The sequence below is a fragment of the Macaca fascicularis genome, chromosome 7 (assembly GCF_037993035.2).
Source record: "Macaca fascicularis isolate 582-1 chromosome 7, T2T-MFA8v1.1".
NCBI lineage: Eukaryota > Metazoa > Chordata > Mammalia > Primates > Cercopithecidae > Macaca > Macaca fascicularis.
In genome coordinates this window covers 8,760,564-8,783,155 of record NC_088381.1, presented here as the reverse complement: position 1 = coordinate 8,783,155, position 22,592 = coordinate 8,760,564, and the positions used below count along the sequence as shown (strand labels likewise).

Genomic DNA, 22,592 nt, shown 5'->3' with positions numbered 1-22,592 from the left:
ACAGGCGCCCGCCACCTCGCCCGGCTAGTTTTTTGTATTTTTTAGTAGAGACGGGGTTTCACCGTGTTAGCCAGGATGGTCTCGATCTTCTGACCTAGTGATCCACCCGTCTCGGCCTCCCAAAGTACTGGGATTACAGGCTTGAGCCACCGCGCCCGGCCAGTGTTGTTGTTTTTAAAGACCATCTGTCTGTCTAGATGCCAGATGATAGCAAAAGGATGTCGAGGGAGCGATATGAAAGCAAGCCTGAGAGTCCTGGAGAGAAGGTGGCCGAGCTGCTCTTTGAAGGTGGTCACTCCCTCAGACCCTGCCCTTCCTGCCTTGTTCCTCCAGTTGTCAGATTTGCTATTGGGGCCCTCACGGGGGAGGAGGTGAGGCTGGACTGGGAGGGAGATGGAGAAGCTGCCAGGTGCCCTTTTGGATCCAGAATGGAGGCAGCAGTTCCAGCCAGGTCGGAAGGTGGGGGCTGGCCCCAGCCCCCAAGGGAATGGTACTGATTCCAAAACGTGGCGAGAACTCCCTGGTCGGGAAAAGGAGGTGCTTGCTCCCTTGAATCACCTGAGCCCAGGCTGGAAGGCCCAAGGGGGAGGATGAGGCCAGCTCACTCCAGCTCCATCCCCTCCCCTTAACCCTGAGCTACTCACCCTCTCAGATTGCAGTCCCTTTTCCTAAGTGCCCTCCCTGCAAAGTGTGCACAGAGCAGCACTCCCTTGTGCCAGCTCACCCCACACTGTCCTTTCTGTCAGCAACCCCATGGGTATGAACTTGACATGATTCATTTTCCTAAAAGCCTCTTTGGGCTGAGGGAAGGTGTGGGTGGCTCCACGAGGTCTGGACTGGGGCTTCCTCTTCTCAGAGCCACTGTAAGGGCCAGGGCCACCTTCCCTGGTGGGTGTCTGTGGCCTGGGCAGCGGTGCTGGATGGCACCAGTTTTGCAGGCAGCCCGGGTCATCCCCAGCAGTCTGGGAGGCTGGCGCTGCACCGGCCCCCACTCCTGATAGGGCCGAGGCTCCTTTCTCACCTAAGAGCTGACTGTCTTGAAAAGTGGGCACAGAGGAGCCGGCAACCTGGGCGGTGTAGGCACCTGGGAGAACATCTGCAGCTCAGTCTCAGAGAGAAGTCTCCTCCAACACAGCTATTGTAGAGATGGGGAAACGAGGCTGAGAGGGAAGGGGGCGTGCCCAAATCACCAGGCCTGGAATGTTTTGAGCTTTGGGGGTGGATCTCCCAGGAAACGTGTTTTATGGCACCACCGCCTCTGGTCACCCACCCCGAGGTATGGTGGGCCTGGACAGCCAGCTTGACTGAGGGCCGGGCTGGTGAAGTCAAACCTACCACTCAGGAAGGAGACCCAGACCTTCTCCAGAGTTGAAATGTGAGGACTCCCTTCTTTGGGCCTCAATTTCCCCGCCTGAATTCCAAAGACCCTTCTAGCTCCTACACTCTGGGCCAAGCTTTTTCTCTGAGCCCCAATCAGTCTAGAGGACCAGGGCTACATCTTCCTTGGACAGAGACCCACCATAGGGGCAGCAGGAGGTAGGGGTGGGGGTGGGCAAGGTTCCTGTAGGGAGGTGGAGCTGTCATCAGAGATGGTGTCCGCAGGCAGTGGGTGTGTCGTGGCTCTGCTACTACTTGCTGGGTGACCCTGTGCCATTTCTTTCCCCACTCTGGACCTCAGTTTTCCTATCTGTTCTATGGAGATGAGATGCCTGCCTACGTATTTGGGGACTTGGATGTGTGTGTGGGGCAGTTGCAGTGTTTCTTGGGTGTGGTCCTGGGGCAGCCTGCACCACCCCATAGAGATTTCCGGGCCCCACCCTAGGCTCACAGGACCAGAGTCTCTGGGAATGAAGCCTGGGAACTTGCATTTACACAGGCATCCGGGTGATTCTGACATGATTGAAAAAGCACTCATAGTATGTGGCAAGTTCTTTATAAAAGGTAAATTCATAGCTGCCTTTTTTTTTTTTTTTTGAGACGGAGTCTCGCTCTGTCGCCCAGGCTGGACTGCAGTGGCGCAATCTCGGCTCACTGCAAGCTCCGCCTCCCGGGTTCACGCCATTCTCCTGCCTCAGCCTCCCGAGTAGCTGGGACTACAGGCGCCCGCCCCTGCGCCCGGCTAATTTTTTCTGTTTTTAGTAGAGACGGGGTTTCACCATGGTCTCGATCTCCTGACCTTGTGATCCGCCCACCTCGGCCTCCCAAAGTGCTGGGATTACAGGCGTGAGCCACCATGCCCGGCCCATAGCTGCCTTTTACTAAGCATAAATCTCACCTTCCCTTCCTCAGTGAAGGACACACACCCCAGTTGAAAGTCACTGTGCCTTTCCAGATGCAGAATCTGACCTTTCCAATAAGATTCTGTTAACTGTTGCTTTCTGTAGTTTGTATTCCAAAACAAGGGGAATAGCTTTCCATTTTTTCAATATAAATGTTGAAGTCGGATATGCTTTTTCAAACTAGACACACACTCACACAGTTTAGAATTTCAGCTACGGCTTCCTCTCAAATTATCAGCCCATTTCTGCCAGGGAGCAGTTTTTCCAGACAAGACCCTGGACAGAGGCTGGGGGGGGGGGCCCTCCTCATCAGAATCACTGGATCATGACTGACCCCTAGAGGCGACTTCTCTGCTTAACTGTCAGCCCGTGGGCTGGGATGTGACCCCCAAAGCTGCAGCAGAAGCTTCCACCCATCCTGGGCCTCCCTGTCATCTGTGGGGAAAGGCCTGTTCCTTGTCTTCTGAGCCCAGCCGGCCTCCCAGTCATTCCGCAGATTCCAGGTGAAGCATGTGCTGTGCTTGGCTGGGCTCTCCTGCGCTCCTTTTTGGGGTGAGGCGGAGTGCATTCCAGCCCCAGCATCCCTGCCGTTTATTCCCACTCCTCATCCCCACGCTCATACACACTCACAAGTACAAACACAGGCACAGTCATGGGCACACACCGCCCTGGACAGCACCATTTCCAGCCTCGGCGGGGCAGTCTCCTTACAGGGAAGTTAATGAGGCACTAAAAAAGGCCAGGGGACAGGGAGAATCTCTGTTGAGAAGAGGTTCCTAGACCCGGTTCTGCCTCTGACTTGCTGGGGGTCCTTGAGAAAGTTGCTTCCCCTCTCTGGTCTCAGTTTCCTCAGCTGAGAAATGTGGCGGGCGGGGCGGGGCGGGGGGGCAGGCGGCAAATGGTCTAAGGTTCTGGGAACCTGTAAGTCAGAGCCCGTAGCTGGTGGTCAAGATGAGGGAGAGGCCCTCAGGGTCAGCTGAATGCCAGAGAGGCAGGACAGGCCCAAAGGTGAGCAACCTGAGCACATCAGGTGGGCTCAGAGCTGGCGCATGAGCCCCACAGCCTGCAGAGCAGGCCTGGACTTGGGAACCTGCTCGCACCAGCCCGGGGGGACTTCAGAGATGTGGGTCCAGCCTCTCCTACTATTGCAGGGCTGGGGCCCGGGAGCTGCAGATTCTGTCCCCACAGCTGCCTTGGACATGCCAGATGGGCTGGGGCAAGACACACCCCTCTCTACGAAATGAGCAGTCAGTCCAAATAGATGCACTAAAGAAGGGCTGTGGGATGGACCCAGCTGTAGCCCGGGCTACAGACAGGCTCCCAGGATACTCAAGCAGCTGGCCTCTGGGGTAGCAGCCCCGGGTGTGAGAGGCAGGACTCAGAATCTAGGCCAAGCCTTCACAGGAATCCCCTCTGGAGAGCCCGGGCACTCTGCAGGAGGGGCAGCAGGCAGCAGGTGCACCAGGAGCACGTTTCACAAGGTGCCCAATATTGCATCTGTTCAGATAGACAGCGAGTTGGAAAGTGGACGCAGTAGGCAGGGTGGCGGCTGCTCCCCACAGCCAGGAGTCCAGCCCAGCACCCACCTGAGTCTGCCTCAGTCCTGCTCAGTTGGGTCATCCGTGCTCTGGGCCCTCTGGTCCCAGCCACAGAGGGAGGGCTTTGGGGCGACCAGGTGAGCTGGCCCTTGTGGGAGGATGTAACTGACTCCTGAGCCTGGCGAGCCAGGCAGCCCCTTGCCAGCATCCCTACCCCCACCTCTCCAGCCCCCTCATTCCCTGATCCTCCCATCCGCTCCCCTGCCCCAGCAGTTTCCTCTACTCACGCTCATCTCTTTTTCTGCTCCCAGGCTCGCCTGGTCATGTGTCCTTCACTCTCCTCTGAGTCTCCCTCTTTCCAAGCCGCCTCCACTCTACTTGACACATTCTCCATTAAGACACCAGAGTACACAAGCTCAAGTCCCTGCACCTCACCTTTACTCCCAGACATGGGAGGGAGATGACATGAAGAACCAAACGCCACTTGGCAAGGGCTCTGGGGTACACAGAGGGGCAGATCTGAGGCTGTGGAAGCTCCAGGGGCTCCCTGCAGGAGGCTGCATTTCAGCTGGCTATTGAATGTGGCTCTGAGCTGACACCTCTCCTTGAAGCTCCAGACCAGGAGCCAGCTGACAGCTGGACCCTGCATTTGGTGTCTCGGAGAAACCTTGCACTCTGTAGGTCTAACTCTGAACCCAGAACATCTCCCCATCTCAGTCCTGTCTCTTCTTAGGGAAAGCACCACCTCAGACCCAGTTCAGCACCAAACCCACATTTGAGTCAGGGGCTCCTGCCCCGCACTGTGAGCGCTCTGGAGAAGCCAGTGCCGAGGGGGAAAGAGCTCTGAATGTCAAACCATGAGTTTCAACTCCACCTCCAGCTCTGAGAGCTGTGGGCAGGGAAGGGCGCTAGTCCAGTGTGCTGTAGAAAGACCAGTCTGCCACTGTATGGCACATGGATGGCGGGGACAGAGTGCAGGTGGAGAGAACAGAAGGTGGACAGGGCAGGGGAGGCAGGGACATGGCTGTAGCCGTGGAGATGGGAGGACAGACAGGACTTGGTGGCCACTTGGATGAACCGATGGAGGAGTCTGGAAGAGACACCCAGTTTCATATCAGATGTGTAGAGCGTGGGATGCTGTTCACTGATCGAGGGAGGAGGAGGAGGAAGAGGTGTGGCATGGGAGGAGGTAACTGAGCTATTAATGAATGAATAACCATTCATGAATGTCATTTGAAGTCCCCAGGGAGAGCCAGAACCCCAGCACCTTCACTGCTTCAGCCGGTCCTCAGGGTGCCTGTACTCCTGGCTCTCTCAGTTCCCACTTTGTAGCTGTCAGCTGCAGTGGGGGACAGTTGCACAAGGGCCCAGCATGTCTGTGTTCTTAGCCAGGGGACTGCCGCGTGGCCCATGCTGAGCAGAAGCTGATGGATGACCCTCTGAACAAAACCCATTACAACATCCTGATCCACCCAGCCACCAACTCCTCACAGCTCATCTCCATCGAGACGGAGCTGTCCCTGGCCCAGTGCATCAGTTGGTAGGTGCAGAGGACACCTGTGGCTCAGGCTCAGGTGAAGAAGCAGCTCATGCCCAAGCCCCAGGCAATCAGTGTCCAGAGGAATGAAATGACTAGAGTTGACTTAGACTCACCAATACATGGCGGGGAGGCTGGAGGAGGGTCCATGAGGTTTATAGGTTTCCAATATTTAATGCGGTCATGGTTTTGTTAACAAAGAAGAAACGAGGGTGGGAGCGGGATCACCACTGGCTAGGCAGCCAATGGGCCTGCATAGACTCTGCTCTGCTGAGTCTCCAGCACGACCATAAGCTTCTCCTCCTCATCCTCCCAGCCCCACCCTACTCTCTCCCCCAGCTTGCTCAGCAGGTGACCTTACAGGCTCCCTAGTTGTTGGGGGAAATAAGAACCAGACTGGGGGAACTGATGGGTACAGAGGCCCAGGTGTAGGGGCAGGACCCCAGGCAGTGCAGCCTCTACTGAGCCAGGTGGGTGAGGGTCTGGAGAGTGGGCATGGCTGCTGCAGGCATGGAAAGGAGGCACAGATGGCAGCACTCCCAGGGACCACCATTGGGGTCTCTATATGTGGATGTGTGCAGAGGTAGGTGCTGAGGGAGGAGGTGTAGGGAATTTCTCATCTTCTCTCCACTGCCTCTGAGTTGGAGATGTCAGAGGGAGCCATGGCCCACTGTAAACTAACACAGTGTCCCCACCCACAGTGTTATTACCCCTCCCCTGGAAGCGGCTCTGAGGGGAGCAGTCACATGTGGAGAGTGCAGGGCACTGTGTCCAGCCAGGGGAAGGAGGTCACCAAGGGGGTTGACTCTCCTCTGGCCAGGTGGCTGCCTTCTGACACACCAGCCTCTCTCTCTAGCACGGTGGCCCCCACACACCCAGCCTGTCAAACCTACAGCCCTCAAGAAGGCTTTGGCCAAATGAATGAACAGCTCCGTCTCCCAGGAGGAAGCACAGCTGAAGGATGCGGAGGGCAGTAGAGTTGTGGATGCTCCCCCCGCCCCTCCACAGTCGGACCGGAAAGAAGGGGGCTTTCAGCCAGGCTCACCCAGGCTGGGGTCTGAGTGTCACTGTCCAGCTATTGGCCTCTTGCTTAACAGGTGAGCCCAGCTGCTCCGGTGCACCTGCCACCCTAGTGAGGGTGAACCAGCAGGCGAGTGACATGTCTGATAGTTTGGGGTTACAGGAAAGATTAGGTTGTGGGCTGCTGGGCCAGGAAGGGGTGTTTATTTTCAGGGTTTATCTACTGACTTGACCAGGGAGGGTTATAGGTACAACCAGTTTAAAGATGGAAATCTTGAGAGAGCAGGCAGGGACTTAGTGCTGGGTAAGGCAAGCAGGCTTGTCAAAGCAGCTCTTTTGGGGAGGCCAGAATCCTGTACCAATGTCGTCAGCACGTTCATCAGCTGCTGGGGGAGTGCCGGACAGGGTTAAAGCACAGGAGAACCTTCTGGATGATAGGAATGTTCTATATCTTCAAAGGAGGTGGGATACATGGGTAATGCATTTGTTGAAATTCATCAAAATATATACCAGATCTGTGCATTTCACTGAAGATAAATTATACCTCAAATTAAAAACATTTTTTAAAAGACAGATGGGCCGGACGCAGTGACTCACGCCTGTAATCCCAGCACTTTGGGAGGCCGAGGCGGGTAGATCACCTGAGTCAGGAGCTCGAGAGCAGCCTGGAAAACATGGTTAAATCCTGTCTCTATTAAAAATACAAAAATTAGCCAGGCATGGGGACACAGGCCTGTAGTCCCAGCTGCTCGGGAGGCTGAGGCAGGAGAATTGCTTGAACCCAGTAGGCGGAGGTTACAGTGAGCAGAGATCACGCCACTGTACTGGAGCCTGGGCAACAGAGCGAGACTCCATCTCAAAAGAAAACAAAAAAACCAGACAGATGAAGGTTCTCAACTTTCACTAAAGGCAGAGTAGCTTGTTATAGATTAGCCTGCCCCCAAAAGCAGTTAGAGAAACTGGACAAAAATGTGCCCCCACCACCAAAAACAACTGTTTGAAGGTAATTGGAGACCTCAGTCAGGACTTGAGTGACCAGGCCTAGGAGGTGACCTTGACAGTCTGTAGTGCTTTTCCGACATTTGGTGATTGGTAAACACTAGAGGGCTAAGAGGTTAAGAAACTGAGTCTGAAGTGGTGGTTAAGAGGCTGGAGAGCCTAGCTGAATGTGTGGCACTCACAGGGCTGAAATGACCTCATGAGAATTTGGGTCCCAGTAAGGAGATGGGACCTTGGTGGGAACGCTGGAAGGGTCACCCCTAGGAGTCCAAATGAATAAAAAATAGACCAGCCCTCACAAAAACTAAAACCTGCTTTGAACCAGCTTAGTTCCAAACTAGATGAAGGTGATCTGCGCTTACTCCAATTGTGTGCCATAAAGTCAAAGTCAATACTCTCTGGAGGCAGATAAAATTTTACTAGCAATGCCATAAGACAAGACAAGACTAAATGAGAAAGAACAAGAAAAAAAAACAATAGAAACATACAAGAAAAAAACCAATAGAAACATACATGTAAGGAAGATAAGGAAGAAATTTTTTTTGTTATTTTTGTTTGTTTGTTTTTTTGTTTTGTTTTTTTTTTTTGGAGACGGAGTCTCGCTCTGTCACCCAGGCTTGAGTGCAGTGGCACGATCTCAGCTCACTGCAACCTCTGCCTCCCAGGTTCGAGCGATTCTCCTGCCTCAGCCTCCCAAGTAGCTGGGATTACAGGCATGCGCCACCATGCCCGGCTAATTTTTGTATTGGCCAGGCTGGTCTGGAACTCTTGACCTCAGGTGGTCCATTCACCTCAGTCTCCCAAATTGCTGGGATTACAGGCATGAACCACTGTGCCTGACCAGTATTTTGCCTCAATTTAAAATAAATAATTTTTTTTTTTTTTTCAGGTTTGGGCTCAGACTATATTCTAAACAGTCACATGGCAGCTGACTCTTCTCCAGGCCTTGCTGCCGGGTTTTACATGTTTATTGTTTTTGCCTTCTTGTCATGTGCTCGGTAGATGGCAGCTTCCAGGTGCTCCTAAGGGGCCAGAAAAGAGAGTGAGAAGGCACGGAGGCTGCCAGGTCATCCCCCTCGGGGCCTCACCCTCATCAACTCCCTCAACTGGGTCTCCTGCAACTATTGGGGGGCTACCTCGGCCACCGCTTTGCCCTGAGCTTCCTGCTGCTGCAGCTGGGCAGAGCCTCCTTCTCAGAGGCCAGCTGCTGATAGGCGGCCAGGTACTGCTGCAGTGGACCCAGGGAATGGTCTCGCTGCTGCTGCAGACTCTGAGCCTCTTGGCTCTTCAGCTCCACCTGCAGGATAGGTGTCAGGGTAGGCAGTGGCTGGCTTCCAGATTCTGGGCCCATAAACAGGGTGGCGAGGGCACAGTGGGGCTCTGTTATCTGCCCAGGCCCCTGGCCCCTGGCCCCTTCCTCCAGGCCTAAGTCACTGCCTCCCTTGCCTAGAGGCCCATGCCTCCCTCCCCAGCCTCAAATCTCAAGCCCTTCTTCCCACCATTGAAGCTGTACGCCACAGACTGATGGAAAAGCAGAGGGAGCCAACCACTATCTGCTAAGTTGTGGTGAGGGCGTTCTGTATGATCTCCAGGGTTTGCACCCACCTCCGCCTGCTCCCCCAGAGTTTGGCCTTCCGCCCCAGCTCCCCCAGCCTCTCCTCCAGCTCCTGCAGCCTCACCTCCTGCTTCTGCATCTTCTCCTCCTGCTGCCACAGCCTCGTTTCCTGCTCCCGCATCTTCTCCTCCTGCCTCTGCATCTTCTCCTCCTTCTCCCGCATCTTCTCCTCCTGCCTCCGCATCTTCTCCTCCTGCTCACGTATCTTTTGCTCCTTCTCCCATATCACCTCTTCCTGCTTCCACATCTTCTCCTCCTGCTCCCACATCTTCTTCTCCTGCTCCCGCATCATCTCCTCCTGCCTCCACATCTTCTCCTCCTGCTCCCCTAGCTTCTTCTCTTGCCTCCACATCTTTTCCTCCTGCTCCCACATCTTCTTCTCCTGCTCCCACAGCTTTTCTTCCTGCTCCCGCAGCATATCCTCCTTCTCCCCCAGCTTCTCCTCCTGCTCACACATCTTCTCCTCCTGCTCCCACAGCATATCTTCCTTCTCCCCCAGCTTCTCCTCCTGCTCACACATCTTCTCCTCCTGCTCCCGCATCACCTCATCCTGCTCCCGTATTATCTCCTTCTGCTCCCGTATCTTCTCCTCCTGCCTCCATATCTTCTCCTCCTGCTCCCGCCGCTTCTCCTCATGCTCCCGTATCTTCTCCTCCTGCCTCCATATCTTCTCCTCCTGCTCCCGTAGCTTCTCCTCTTGCCTCCGCATCTTCTCCTCCTGCTCCTGCCTCTTCTTCTCCTGCTCCCATATATTCTCCTCCTGCTTGTGTATCTTATCCTCCTGCTCCCGTATCTTCTTCTCCTGATTGTGCATATTCTCCTTCTGCTCCTGTATCTTCTCCTCCTGCCTCCACATCTCCTGCTCCCGTATCTTCTCCTCCTGCTCCCGTATCTTCTCTTCCTGCTCCTGTATCTTCTCCTCCTGCTCATGCATCTTCACCTCCTGCCTCCAAATCTTCTCCGCCTGCTCCCACATCTTCTCTTCCTGCTCCCGCCTCTTCTCCTCCTTCTCCTGTGTCTTCTCCTCCTGCTCATGCATCTTCTCCTCCTTCTCCTCCTGCTCCTGCCTCTTCTTCTCCTGCTCTTGTATCTTCTTCTCCTGCTCCTGTATCTTCTCCTCCTGCTTGTGCATCTTCTCCTCCTGCTCCCTTATCTTCTCCTCCTGCTCATGCATCTTCTCCTCCTGCTCCCGTATCTTCTCTTCCTGCCTCCACATCTTCTCCTCCTGCTCCTGCCTCTTCTTCTCCTGCTCCCGTATCTTCTCCTCCTGCTTGTGCATCTTCTCCTCCTGCTCCCTTATCGTCTCCTCCTGCTCATGTATCTTCTCCTCCTGCTCCCTTATCGTCTCCTCCTGCTCATGTATCTTCTCCTCCTGCTCCTGTATCTTCTCCTCCTGATCGTGCATCTTCTCCTCCTGCTCCTGTATCTTCTCCTCTTGCCTCCAAATCTTCTCTTCCTGCTCCTGCCTCCTCTTCTCCTGCTCCCATATGTTCTCCTCCTGCTCATGCATCTTCTCCTCCTGCTCATGCATCTTCTCCTGCCTCCACATCTTCTTCTCCTGCTCCTGCCTCTTCTTCTCCTGCTCCCGTATCTTCTCCTCCTGCTCCCGTATCTTCTCCTCCTGCCTCCACATCTTCTCCTCCTGCTCCCGCCTCTTCTCTTCCTGCTTCTGTATCTTCTCCTCCTGCTCTTGCCTCTTCTCCTCCTGCTCCCGTATCTTCTCTTCCTGCTCCTGTATCTTCTCTTCCTGCCTCCACATCTTCTCTTCCTGTTGCTGGTACAGGTGGTTCCACAACTTGTTCTCTTCCACCTGGGCTTGGAGCTTCGCGGACACACTCTGCAGCTCCTTACCCAGGTGGTCAGCCTCCTCCTGCAGCTGCTGCTGGAACAGTGAAAGTGTTGGTTTGAACCTCAGAAGGAAACAGACTCATGGGATAGTCATATAAATGTAATCTATCAAACAATGGTTTTCACGCATGATCCTTTAAAATATATATTTTTAAGCCCTAACTCTGAGATTCTGATTCCCCAGGCAGGGCCCCACTTTGTAGATTTTTAGCACACTCTAGAGGATTCTATGGTGGGACCAGAACAAGGGCCCAAATTTTCCAGCTCTTGACTGGAGCCTCCCCATAGCCTGCATGATCCTAGACCATGGTCCCAGCCGGACGGGGATCCCACAACCCCCGGGGCTGTAGCTGCTTGCCTGTGGCAGCAGGAGCTTGGCCTTCTCCAGCTTCCTTTCTAGCTCCTTTACATTGAGCTGGATCTCAGACTTCTCAGATTCTACAAGTCGAAGTTTTTCTTGTAGTTCGGCATTTTTCTCCTTCAGCTCATCATCGGTTATGCTACAACCAGAGGCAGTAGATAAAGGAATGAACAAAGAACAGAAAGGACCGCTGTGGTGATCAACCCTCTGCTTTCACCCCACAACCACAGAACCGTGGCATTGGATGGGACCCCAGGAATTTAAAGCCCCACGTGGCAGGCCAGAGAGAAGACATGAGTTGCCTGAGGCTACCCCATGAGTCAGTGGCACAGCCGGCACTAGAGCTTCCCTGTGCACACATGAAAACCTGTATGAGCCTCTCACCATGCTCACCTGTACCCCCACCTCCCAGCACACCCCCCACGCTACGAACCCCCAGACCTCCCATCCCACGATCCCCCATCCTACGTGTTCCTGTACAGTTCCAGACTCAGGGCATCCCTCTCCTTTGTTAACTCCTCGATGTACTGCAAATAGAGAAAGGTGAAGTCAGGATAGAGCAGGCAGAGGAGCGGCTGGCCGACCAGGAACAACAGCCACCGTGACCACTCCACACACCACTCCCCACTCCCAGTCACACCTGACATGCTCTCAAGGCACTTCCAAGCCCAGGGTCTCCTTTGGTTTTCTTTTTTGTTTTGTTTTGTTTCTTTCTTTCTTACTTTTTCTTTTTCTTCAGGCAGAGTTTGACTCTTGTTGCCCTGACTGGAGTGCAATGGCGCAATCTCAGCTCACCACAACCTCCGCCTCCCGGGTTCAAGCAATTCTCCTGCCTCAGCCTCCTGATTAGCTGGGATTATAGGCATGTGCCACCACACCCGGCTAACTTTATATTTTTAGTAGAGATGGGGTTTCTCCATGTCCGTCAGTGTAGTCTTGAACTCCCAACCTCAGGTGATCCGCCAGCCTCGGCTTCCCAAAGTGCTGGCATTACAGGCATGAGCCAGAGCACCTGGCCCTCATTTGTCTTTCAAAGAACTCAGTAAAGGTGGAAGGGACAGGGAAAGAGACTGAATTCATAGCTGGCTAACAGGGGCCCAGAGAGATCAGATAATATTGCTATTGTTCTTACTGTTACTACTACCACTGTTGGAACCTTTACTGACTGCTTCACCAGGCACTGCGCTAACAATCCCATTTAATCCTCACAACCTCCACAGGAGACGGTTACCATTATTACCTCTATCGTATAGATGAAAAACATGGGGTATTAAGGGTGAAGTGCTTGCCTAAGATCACGTAGAGCTGGGATTTCAACACCCAGGTATATCTGATTCTCTAAGCCCATTCTTTCACTGGGGGTAGGGGCAAAGATAAGAAGGAGGAAATTAATCATTTGTTGACATTTTGAACGGATGATACATTTGAATCGTCCAAAACTCAGAAAGTACAGAAGGGAAACATCTCCCCCCAACACTGTTCCTCTCTCCTGAGATGTTTATGAATCCTTACAAACATATTTATTGTATATTCCCATAATACACACACACACACACACACACACAGGCTCCCTCTCTCAACACAAATAATAACATACTCAAGCTACTCTTCTGTACCTTTATGGTACAAGTATCCTAACCGCCACTTAGGACTTGGCCAAGTCCACAGTGAAATATGGGCAGGGCGGGCACTTGGCCTGTGAGCTCTATGTCCGGTGCTCACTCCCCACGGCGCCCCCCAACTCACCCACAGCAGCTGACTCAGCCCCTGTCAGCCTCTAACCACCACACACAAAAGCAGCAAGAAATGGCCATGCTGTTTTCTGGGCAGGACACTCCATCCTGCAGAAGGGACTTTTAGGCTCACTCCTCCATCTGTGAAGCCGGGCTCCCAGGGGATGGGGCAGGTGGTGGACTCACCCTGTCAGCCTTCTTCTTCTGTGTAGCAACAGCAGAGAGATCCCGCTCTAAATCTCTTGCAAAATTCCATGAATCATGCAGGCGGCCGACCAGATGCCTGCACTCTCCTGGAATGAGAGACATTCAGATGCGGCCCAAAGGACTCCCCATAAAGGCCTGTCAAAGTGCCAGGTTGAAGGATGATGGGGTACCAGATTCCCACCTTGCAACTGCTGGACAGCACGCTGGCTGTAATAGAGTGCCGTCTGAAGCTCAGTTTTCTCACATGTAAGGATTCGTATGGTATGAACCTGGGCCTTTGGGGAAAAAAAAAGCAAGTGCTGAAAGAGAAGCAAAGAAACCTTCTCCAGAGGACAGGAGGGAACTTCACACCCTCCACTCACCTCTAGCTCCCTCCTTAGGGCATCCTGATGTTGGTGGCTTGCCTTCTTTTCCTATAGAAAGAGGAAGACAGAGCTCTTACTAGGGGGAAACAGAGATGGCACAGCAAGAGACATGCCCCCAGAACGGCACCACTGCCCCAGGACAGGCCCACCCATGGGACCAGGTTATCAGGAACCCTGTGGGGACGGGGTGGGATCTGGGGGGTGAGCCTTCTTCCCCAGGCTGGGAGTGGGCAAGAGGAGACTGGGGCCTCTACTGCTGAGTGCTTCTAAAACCCAGCAGTCATGTCATGATCAAACAAAGAAATCACGTCACTTCTTCCAGCTGGGCTCGGTTCTGCTGTTTCTGTGGGGAGAATCAAAGGAAGGTGACTGAGGGTGGCCCCTTTGACTCTATTCCCCAGGCCAGGAAGCGGTAGGCAGGGGCCAGGGATGGATTTTAAAGGTAAAGTTCTCAGACCCAATGGGAACACAAACTGGTAAACTCTCCTCAACTCCCAAAGAAAAAGGACTTGGGTCTTTGTTGGTTTGTGCCCACAGCCACAGAACTCAAATTATGAAACTAGATTCTCTCGAAAAGACAGTCACAGAAACCTTCAGAGATGGAGTGTGAGAAAAGCCCACCCTTCTGCCAGCCTGTGATTTAGAAAGGTGCCTTCATTCAACAGACATTGACTGAGCACATACGGGCCAGAGACGGTTCTTCACAGCGGGAGAACAGGATGGAAAAGGCAGACAGAAACCCTCGGTCCCGAGGTTTCCATTCTAGTGGGCCTTTAACTCTCCGACTCTCAGAGCTAACAGACACCTCTGATACTCTCTAACTCTACCTCAGGAAACACAAGCCGAGAAGGAGACTTTACAGTAGGCTGTGGACTAGGGATTAACATAAAAACAACAATGATAAATCTCATTTAAACTTCACCAATGTAGGTAAAACCACACCACTCCTATTTTACAGATGTGAGAAGAGAGGCTCAAAGAGCTCAAGGAATTTGCCTCTATCATATCCCCAGTAGATGGAGAGGATTCAAACCCAGAATTCTTAAGCAGTGCCTGGGAGTTCTTCCACAATCTTAACAATTACCCTCCACCACCCCTTGGGCCCTCTGTCCCCAGGAGCCTGGCCAGCCAAGACTCACATCCTCAGGAGAGTGGCAACCACCAGAAGTGGTTGTCTCAGGGTTAGCGCCGTTATTTATGTTCTTCTTTTTGGTGTCGCTTGCTCCTGTACCAACACTAGGGTTGGCCTGGGGATGGTAGTCTCTCAACTGTGGAAAGGAAGAGCAGTGATATTCATGAGAACTACAAGCTCCTATAGTCACATCCTGCTTTACAGTTTCTACAAAATACTCTTATGCACCATCTGATTTAATGCCACCAACAACTGTAGGAAGTGTTGTCACAATCACTTAGTGACTGAGAGGGATTGATACCATGGCTGAACAGAAGGCACTAATGGAACTGAAACTCAGTCTTCTGACTCTGAGCTCGGGGATTTTGCCACAAGTCAGCAGCTGCCAGGGACCAAAATCAGAGGCAAAGGCAGAAAAGCAAATATCAGGTAGGCAGGAACTGTACACTGTGTGGTTTAGAGTCATACACCCTCACACGTCTGTTAATGTGAAGAAGTGCACCAGTACTTCTCAAAATTTATATTAATGTATCTTCATGGCAGAAGGCAGCCTTTCTGTGAAATCTGGGAATTTAACACAAAGAGGACAACCCAACCCTCATTTCAGAGAGAAGTCTTGTATATTCTTATACATCTATGTGACTGTCACCCCTAAGTACATTAATGTTTTGTCTCTCGGTAGAATCAAGGGAAACTGATGCTTCAGAAAGATGCCCCACATTTATCCTGTGGCACTCAAAGTACCCCAGGTGGAGATGAGATGAGGAAGAGTGAAGCTGTCAAGTTCAGTTTCCCAAGATCTGTTCCACAGAAGATAGGCAGATCTCACTCCAGCAACCACTGACTGAGGGGCACTCTGGTCCCAGAACAATGGAGAATTCAAGTCTGAGGTGGAGAACTCAGAAACAATGTTCGAGTCTCTCTGGAGAGTAGAAGCCTGGGAGAAAATCAAACTAAACCCGTTCTCCCATTGCCACCCAGAACACCGTCAATGTGTTGAGCTCATGGGGGAGGTGCAGGCTTTTCACACTGTCAACGTCTGTGTTAAGGAAGTAAGGCAGCCTGAAACCTCTCTCTCCTACGTCCCACAGTCCCCAATCTCCTTCCAGCTGGAAACCTGTGCTACAACCAGAGGAACCAGAAATGGGCAAGAACACTTAGGGGACTGGGTCCTAAGACCAAAGACCGGTCTCGTGGCAGTAATGACAGTTCCTAGAGGGACTGCGACATCACTACATTCCACTCCTCGGTGGAGTGGTGGGGGGGGACACAGGAGTGCAATGCCCAAGTTGCCGCTTTGAGATTGGGGAGTGGGGGTCACAGGATTGGGACCCAGGTCCTTGGAGATGGAAGCCCAAAGAGCCCAGGGAGGTCAGGCTTTGGGTGGCGGGAGGTGAGGGCCGAGTATGGAGCGGGGAGCCCCAGGAGTCACCTGTCCAAAGTGACCAGGGGACAACTGGTGAGGGCAGGTTCTAGGGCACCCAGGTCCTTGGAGACGTGAGCCCAAAGAGCCCAAGAAGGTCGGGTTTGGGGTAGCAGGAGGTAAGGGCAGAGTATGGAGTGGGAAGCCCTGGGAGTCACCAGCTCAAAGTCACCCTGGGGTGGCTGGTGAGGGCAGAGGCAGGACTCACGAGGGGGTTGGGCTGGCTCACAAGATTTTGGTGTGGGGAGCCCAGGGGCACTGGGGGGTTCCCAGCCTAGTGTGCCTCAGCAGTGGCACAGACTCTGGCAGCAGCTTGACTGTCAGAGGGCGCCTGGGGCTGGGTTGGGGTGCCACAACCTGGTGCATTTTACCTTTTCCTTGGCCTTGGCCAATTTGATCGGTTGGGTCTCTTTGGACATCATGGGATGGGTAGGGCGGTGGGGTTGGGGCCACATCAGCACAATCCAGGCGAGGACAACTATACACCTCCAGTCACCTACCAGGTAGCTGTGTGACTGAGCCAGAGGAGGCGTAACCAGGGCCACACTAGAATGCAGAATGGGGCGTGGCCTTAATGCTTCAAGCCTATTGGTCAATGAGAAAGATGCAAGGGAAAGGAGGCGTGGCCAGACAGCAGCCTGTCCTGAAGAACCTGTGATGTCACAAGGAAAGCTGCCATGTAACCTCTGTCCCCGCCCACTCCAGGATAGGGGCGGGGCTGGCTTTCACTTTAAAGACTTTAAAACTGGATTACCTCAATTGAGGTACAAATCCTATTAAAATGGAAATTTTATAGTGTGCTTGATGATTGATAAAGCAGACTATATTATCCAACATTCCACTAAGATAAATAATCACAATGATTTCTCTTTTTTGGAAAACCTTTCTCTTATTCTCCTACATTATTGTTAAGGGTTTTTTGTTTTTCTAAAAATACAAAACAAAACAACAAAAAAGAAAACAAGAAACATGTCTAATATCTTTAAAAACATAAAGCTTGTGAGCCAGGTGTGGTGGCTCACGCCTGCAATCCCAGCACTTTGGGATGCTGGGGTGGGTGGGTCACCTGAGTTCAGGAGTTCAAAATCAGCTTGGCTAACATGATGAAACCCTGTCTCTATTAAAAATACAAAACTAGCTGGGCATGGTGGCAGGTGTCTGTAATCCCAGCTACTTGGGAGGCTGAGGGAGGAGAATCCCTTGAACCTGGGAGGCAGAGGTTGCAGTGAGCCAAAATCATGCCACTGCACTTCAGCCTGGGCTACAGAACAAGACTCTGTCTCTAAATACACACACACACACACACACGGACACACACACACATACACACACACACACGGACACACACACACATACACACACACACACACACATACACACACATACACACACACACGCACACACACACTCACAGAAAGCTTTCCATTTAATAAGCACTCAAAGTTCTTTACAAGTTTAAAACAAATACAGGACCCTCTAAAGTAAGGCTAAATGCTAAGTGATGGGGGAGTGAAAAAGGACATAAATAACTCCTACTCTCATGAGGTTAATCACTAAATCCTATTTTTCTAGAATCACCTGGCCTCTCTAATCCCTGAAAATGAAACTGAATTTCTCACTTGATACTTGGCTATGACTTGCAATCATGAAAACCAAGAGTTGTGTTCTGTCACTGTGTAGTGCTTGCTACCTGGGATCAAGGATTGACTTTTTCATGATTTGCTCCATTACCTGTGTGCTTCTTATCCCAGACCAAAGTAAGCTTTTTTCTAAAGTTCTACAATTTACAGTTAGTACATAAGAGTGATTCTCAAAAATATAGTCTCTGAACCAGGAGCACTTGGGAATGTCTTATAGATGTAAATTCTCAGGCCCCTCCCTAGACTTGATGAATCAGAAACTCTGGAGTGGGGCCCAGCAATCCAGGCTGCAATAAGCCCTCCAGGTGTTCAGGAACCGCTGGCATACAGCAGGTAGAAAAATGTGTTTCCTTCTGTAGGTCCAAAGCCAGGGATACTATATGTTCTGTCTCGATACGAAGCAATGACATGCAATTAAAAGACATAAATCTCCTTCCTACTTCCACCCTCCAGCCAATGTGTTTTATTTTTACAAGTTCAAAAGAAACCGAATGGCAATCAGAGATTCATCTAAAAAGTATGTTTACAAGTATCAGTTCTCATCCAGCCTGATCTCATCTAGTACCATTTATATCCTCTTATATGTAATATTGTAGAAAAGGATCTTCACAATGTAAGACTCGGGCACACTAGAAGTTCTATGATAAAAGACCAACTAGATCTGAATGTCCAAACTTACTAGAGAAGAAAAGTGGAATCACTCGATCTCCTGACCTCGTCCTCTGCCCGCCTTGGCCTCCCAAAGTGCTGGGATTACAGGCATGAGCCACGGCGCGTGGCCTTATTTTGTTTCGAGGAGTGCCTTTTGGTAAGGGTGCCCAGGAGGAGGATGACTGTGGAGATGGGCAGGTGCCCTCCCTGCTGTGCAACTGGCTGACGTCCTGGCCCGGGGCTCTGCCCAGGACTGCCGTGTGCCCTTTTTGCAGTTCCCTTGGCGGTGGGTGAGCCCAGTTCTCTCCACCAGCTGAGGCCCAGGCTGCAGTGGTGCTGGCCAGAGAGAACGGAGTTAGCGGCCCGGGACCTGCGGCAATCCACAGCAGGAGTCAGAGCCTGACTTTCCTGTCTGGGGAGTGAGACGGTGGATCTCGTGGTTTTCAAGGATTCATCCAGCTCTGTTTTCCTGGGCCAAGGGTTTGTCCCAAGACCTGTGGCTGATGCCCTGGGCTCCAGCCTCTCTATCCAAGGGAGCAGGGCCAAGCTGAAGTCGGCCTCCACATGCCTGGCTTTTCATCCCCATCCTGAGCTGCCTGTCTCTGGCTTCCCCATCAGTGCTGGTGCCCCTTGAGGAGAAGCCTCCCAGAGGAAGAGTTGGCCAAAAGGGGTGTTTATGTGTGACTTGGAAGGCAGAAGGAAAGAGACAGCAGTGGCTGTCTGGAAGCGGCCGTGGCTGTCCAGCGTCACTGGCCAGGTCGAGGTCCATTCTGCCTGTACACAGCAAATCTATCACTGCGACACGGGTTTTGCAAAAGAAAAAAGATTCACAAGACCGCCAAGTGAGGAGGTGGGAGAACAGCACTCAAATCCTTATCTCCCTGGAGATAAGGCTGAGGGCTGTTTCTAGGTTAGGGAAGTGTGATGGTCTAAAATGTGGGGGGAGGTGATTGGCAGTGGGGAAAAATGAAGTAACAGGTTCATTTTGTGCAAGTGTTATCAGGCAGCTGGCCGAACTCGGTGGCTCATGCCTGTAATCCCAACACTTTGGGAGGCAAAGGCGGGCAGATCACCTGAGATCAGGAGTGTGAGACCAGCCTGGCCAACATGGTGAAACCCCGTCTCTACTAAAAATACAAAAATTAGGCTGGACACGATGGCTCATGCCTGTAATCCCAGCACTTTGGGAGGCCGAGGCAGGTGGATCAGGAGGTCAGGAGATCGAGACCATCCTGGCTAAAACAGTGAAACCCCATCTCTACTAAAAAAAAAACAAACAAACAAACAAAAAAAAAAAATTAGCCAGGCATGGTGGTGGGCACCTACAGTCCCAGCTACTCGGGAAGCTGAGGCAGGAGAATGGTGCGAACCCACGAGGCGGAGCTTGCAGTGAGCTAAGATAGCACCACTGCACTCCAGCCTGGGTGACAGAGCAAGACTCTGTCTCAGAAAAAAAAAAAAAAAATACAAAAATTAGCTGGGCGTGGTGGTGTGCACCTGTAATCCCAGCTACTCGGGAGGCTGAGGTGGGAGAAGTGCTTGAACTCAGGCGGCAGAGGTTGCAGTGAGCTGAGATCGCGCCACTGCACTCCAGCCTGGGCGACCGAGCCAGACTGTCGAAAAAAACCCAAAAAGCCTGGGTGCGGTGGCTCATGCCTGTAATCTCAGCATTTTGGGAGGCCGAGGCGGGCTGATCACCTGAGGTTGGGAGTTTGAGATCAGCCTGACCAACATGGAGAAACCCCATCCCTACTAAAAATACAAAATTAGCCAGGCGTGGTGGTGCATGACTGTAATCCCAGCTAGTTGGGAGGCTGAGGCAGGAGAATCGCTTGAACCCAGGAGGCGGAGGTTGCGGTGAGCTGAGTCACACCATTGCACTCCAGCCTGGGCAACAAGAGCCAAACTCCATCTCAAACAACCAACCAACCGAACGAAAAACAAAACAAAAGAAAAAACACAGTGTAACAAGTTATTATAAAGTCACTGCTCAGGGACCAGCTTGCCCGTCCTGTGCCTTTAGAGGGAAGCTCCCGCCCACTGTTCTTCAGTTTTATATCTTAAGTACAGGAGTCACCAAACTAGGCCTATGCACCACAGCTGGCACCCAGGCTTTATTTATTTATTTTTTGAGATGGAGTCTCTGTCCCCCAGGTTGCAGTGGAGTGGCACGATCTCTGCTCACTGCAACCTCCGCCTCCTGGGTTCAAGCAATTCTCCTGACTCAGCCTCCCAAGTAGCTGGGATGACAGGTGCATGCCACCACGCCTAGCTAATGTTTGTATTTTTGGTAGAGATGGGCGTTGGCCTCTCAAAGTGCTGGGATTACAGGCATGAGCCATGATGCCTGACCCAGCCTTTTTGAAAATGAAGGTTTTGGCCAGCACAGTGGCTCACGTCTGTAATCCCAGCACTTTGGGAGGCCAAGGCAGGCGGATAACCTGAGGTCAGGAGTTCGAACCCAGCCTGGCCAACAAGATGAAACCCCGTCTCTACCAAAAATACAAAAATTAGCCAGGAATGATGGCATGCACATGTAATGCCAGCTACTTGGGAGCCTGAGGCAGGAGAATCACTTGAACCCAGGAGGCAGAGTTCGCAGTGAGCCGAGATCACACGATTGCACTCCATCCAGCCTTGGCAACAAGAGCGAAACTGCATCCCAAAAAAATAAAAAATGATGTCTTTTTTTGCATCTCAACCCTTTTTTATTTTTTTTATTTTGAGACAGGGTCTCACTCTGTTGCCCAGGTTGGAGTGCAGGAGCCTGATCTTAGCTCACTGCAGCCTCGACCTCCCCAGCTCACATGATCCTCCCCCCTCAGCCTTCCAAATAGCTGGGACCACCGGTGGGCACCACCATGCCCGCCTAATTTTTGTATTTTTTGTAGAAATGGGATTATGCCATGTTGCCCAGGCTGATCTTGACTTCAGGGCTCAAGTAATCTCTCTGCCTCCACCTCCCAAAGTGCTGGGATTATAGGCGTGAGCCACCATGCCCAGCCCTGCTTTAAATTAAAGTGTATTTCACTTGATATTAGTACAGCCACTTTGGCGGTTTTTTGCTATTTAAATGTTGTATCTTTGTATCCTTTTACTTTCAATCTGTTTAATTTAAAATGTTTATCTTGTAGATAGCACATTGATGGATCATATTTTCTTTTTTAATCCTTTCAGCCAGTCGGCTTTTCTTTTTTTGTGAGACAGAGTTTTGCTCGTCACCCAGGCTGGAGTGCAATGGTGCGATCTCAGCTCACTGCAACCTCTGCCTCCTGGGTTCAAGCGATTCTACAGCCTCAGCCTCCTGAGTAGTTGGGATTACAGGCGCCTGAAACCATGCCTGGCTAATTTTCGTATTTTTAATAGAGACGGGGGTTTCTTCATGTTGGTCAGGCTGGTCTTGAACTCCTGACCTCAGGTGATCCACCACCTCAGCCTCCCAAAGTGCTGAGATTACAGGCGTAAACCACCGCACCCGGCCAAAGTGAATTTTTTTTCTCAGAAAATCTATTCCATTCTTTTTCCAGAAACCAAGTTTGTACAACTAAAATAAATATTTATACTCTACTTTTTTTGTTCTGAGGTCTTACTGAGTTTTAATAGAATTTCATCTTTACATGTTTAGAAAAATTAGAAAATACAGATAAAACATAACTAAGTAAATAATAACATTTTTTCCTTCTGTTCAAAGTTCATTACTATTAGCCGAGTGCAGTGGCTCACACTTGTAATCCCAGCATTTTGGGAGACAGAGGCGACAGATCACTTGAGCCTAGGAGTTCGACACCAGCCTGGGCAACATGGCAAACCCCGATCTCTACAAAAAATACAAAAATTAGCTAGGCGTGGTTGCTTGTGCCTGCAGTCCTAGCTACTGGCAAGGCTGAGGTTGAGAACCACGTGAACCCGGTAAGTCAAAGCTGCAGTGGTGCAGCCTCTGTCCCCCAGGCTGGAGTGCAGTGGTGCAATCTCGGCTCACTGCAATCTCCGCCTCCCAGGTTCAAGCAATCCTCCTGCCTCAGCCTCCCAAGTAGCCGGGATTACAGGCGCTCACCACCACACCTGGCTAATTTTTGTATTTTTAGTAGAAAGGAGGTCTCACCATGTTGGCCAGGCTGATCTTGAACTCCTGACCTCAAATAATCCACCTGCCTCGGCCTCCCAAAGTGCTGGGATTACAGGCGTGACCACCATGCCCTTTTTCCTTCTTAGAGGCAGGATGTCACTCTGTCGCCCAGGCTGGA

At 51.8% G+C, this 22,592-nt stretch overlaps 1 protein-coding gene and 1 pseudogene across 1 annotated transcript; one reads left to right on the top strand and one right to left on the bottom strand.

Moving 5' to 3' along the window:
* The first annotated feature begins 218 nt into the window (after window positions 1-218).
* On the top strand, window positions 219-4,396 carry LOC141407365 (uncharacterized; annotated as a pseudogene).
* Window positions 4,397-8,925: 4,529 nt separating this feature from the next.
* On the bottom strand, window positions 8,926-16,476 carry LOC102123665 (uncharacterized). Its single transcript, XM_065547574.1, has 9 exons — window positions 16,429-16,476; window positions 14,936-15,016; window positions 14,642-14,770; window positions 13,500-13,550; window positions 13,319-13,412; window positions 13,117-13,223; window positions 11,666-11,724; window positions 11,195-11,336; window positions 8,926-10,870 (listed from the first exon to the last, which is right to left on the bottom strand). Exons 1-9 carry the CDS (start codon window positions 16,474-16,476, stop codon window positions 8,930-8,932), a joined length of 2,652 nt encoding a protein of 883 aa, XP_065403646.1. The 3' UTR covers window positions 8,926-8,929.
* Window positions 16,477-22,592: the final 6,116 nt, after the last annotated feature.

Coding starts and splice junctions, on each gene's coding strand:
- LOC102123665 (XM_065547574.1), bottom strand. CDS start 16,476: ATGTCCAAAGAGACCCAACCGATCAAATTGGCCAAGGCCAAGGAAAAG. Junction 15,017..16,428: donor TGGCCAAGGCCAAGGAAAAG/GTAAAATGCACC, acceptor GGTCCCTGGCAG/CTGCTGACTTGTGGCAAAAT. Junction 13,413..13,499: donor CCCTAAGGAGGGAGCTAGAG/GTGAGTGGAGGG, acceptor TTTTCCCCAAAG/GCCCAGGTTCATACCATACG.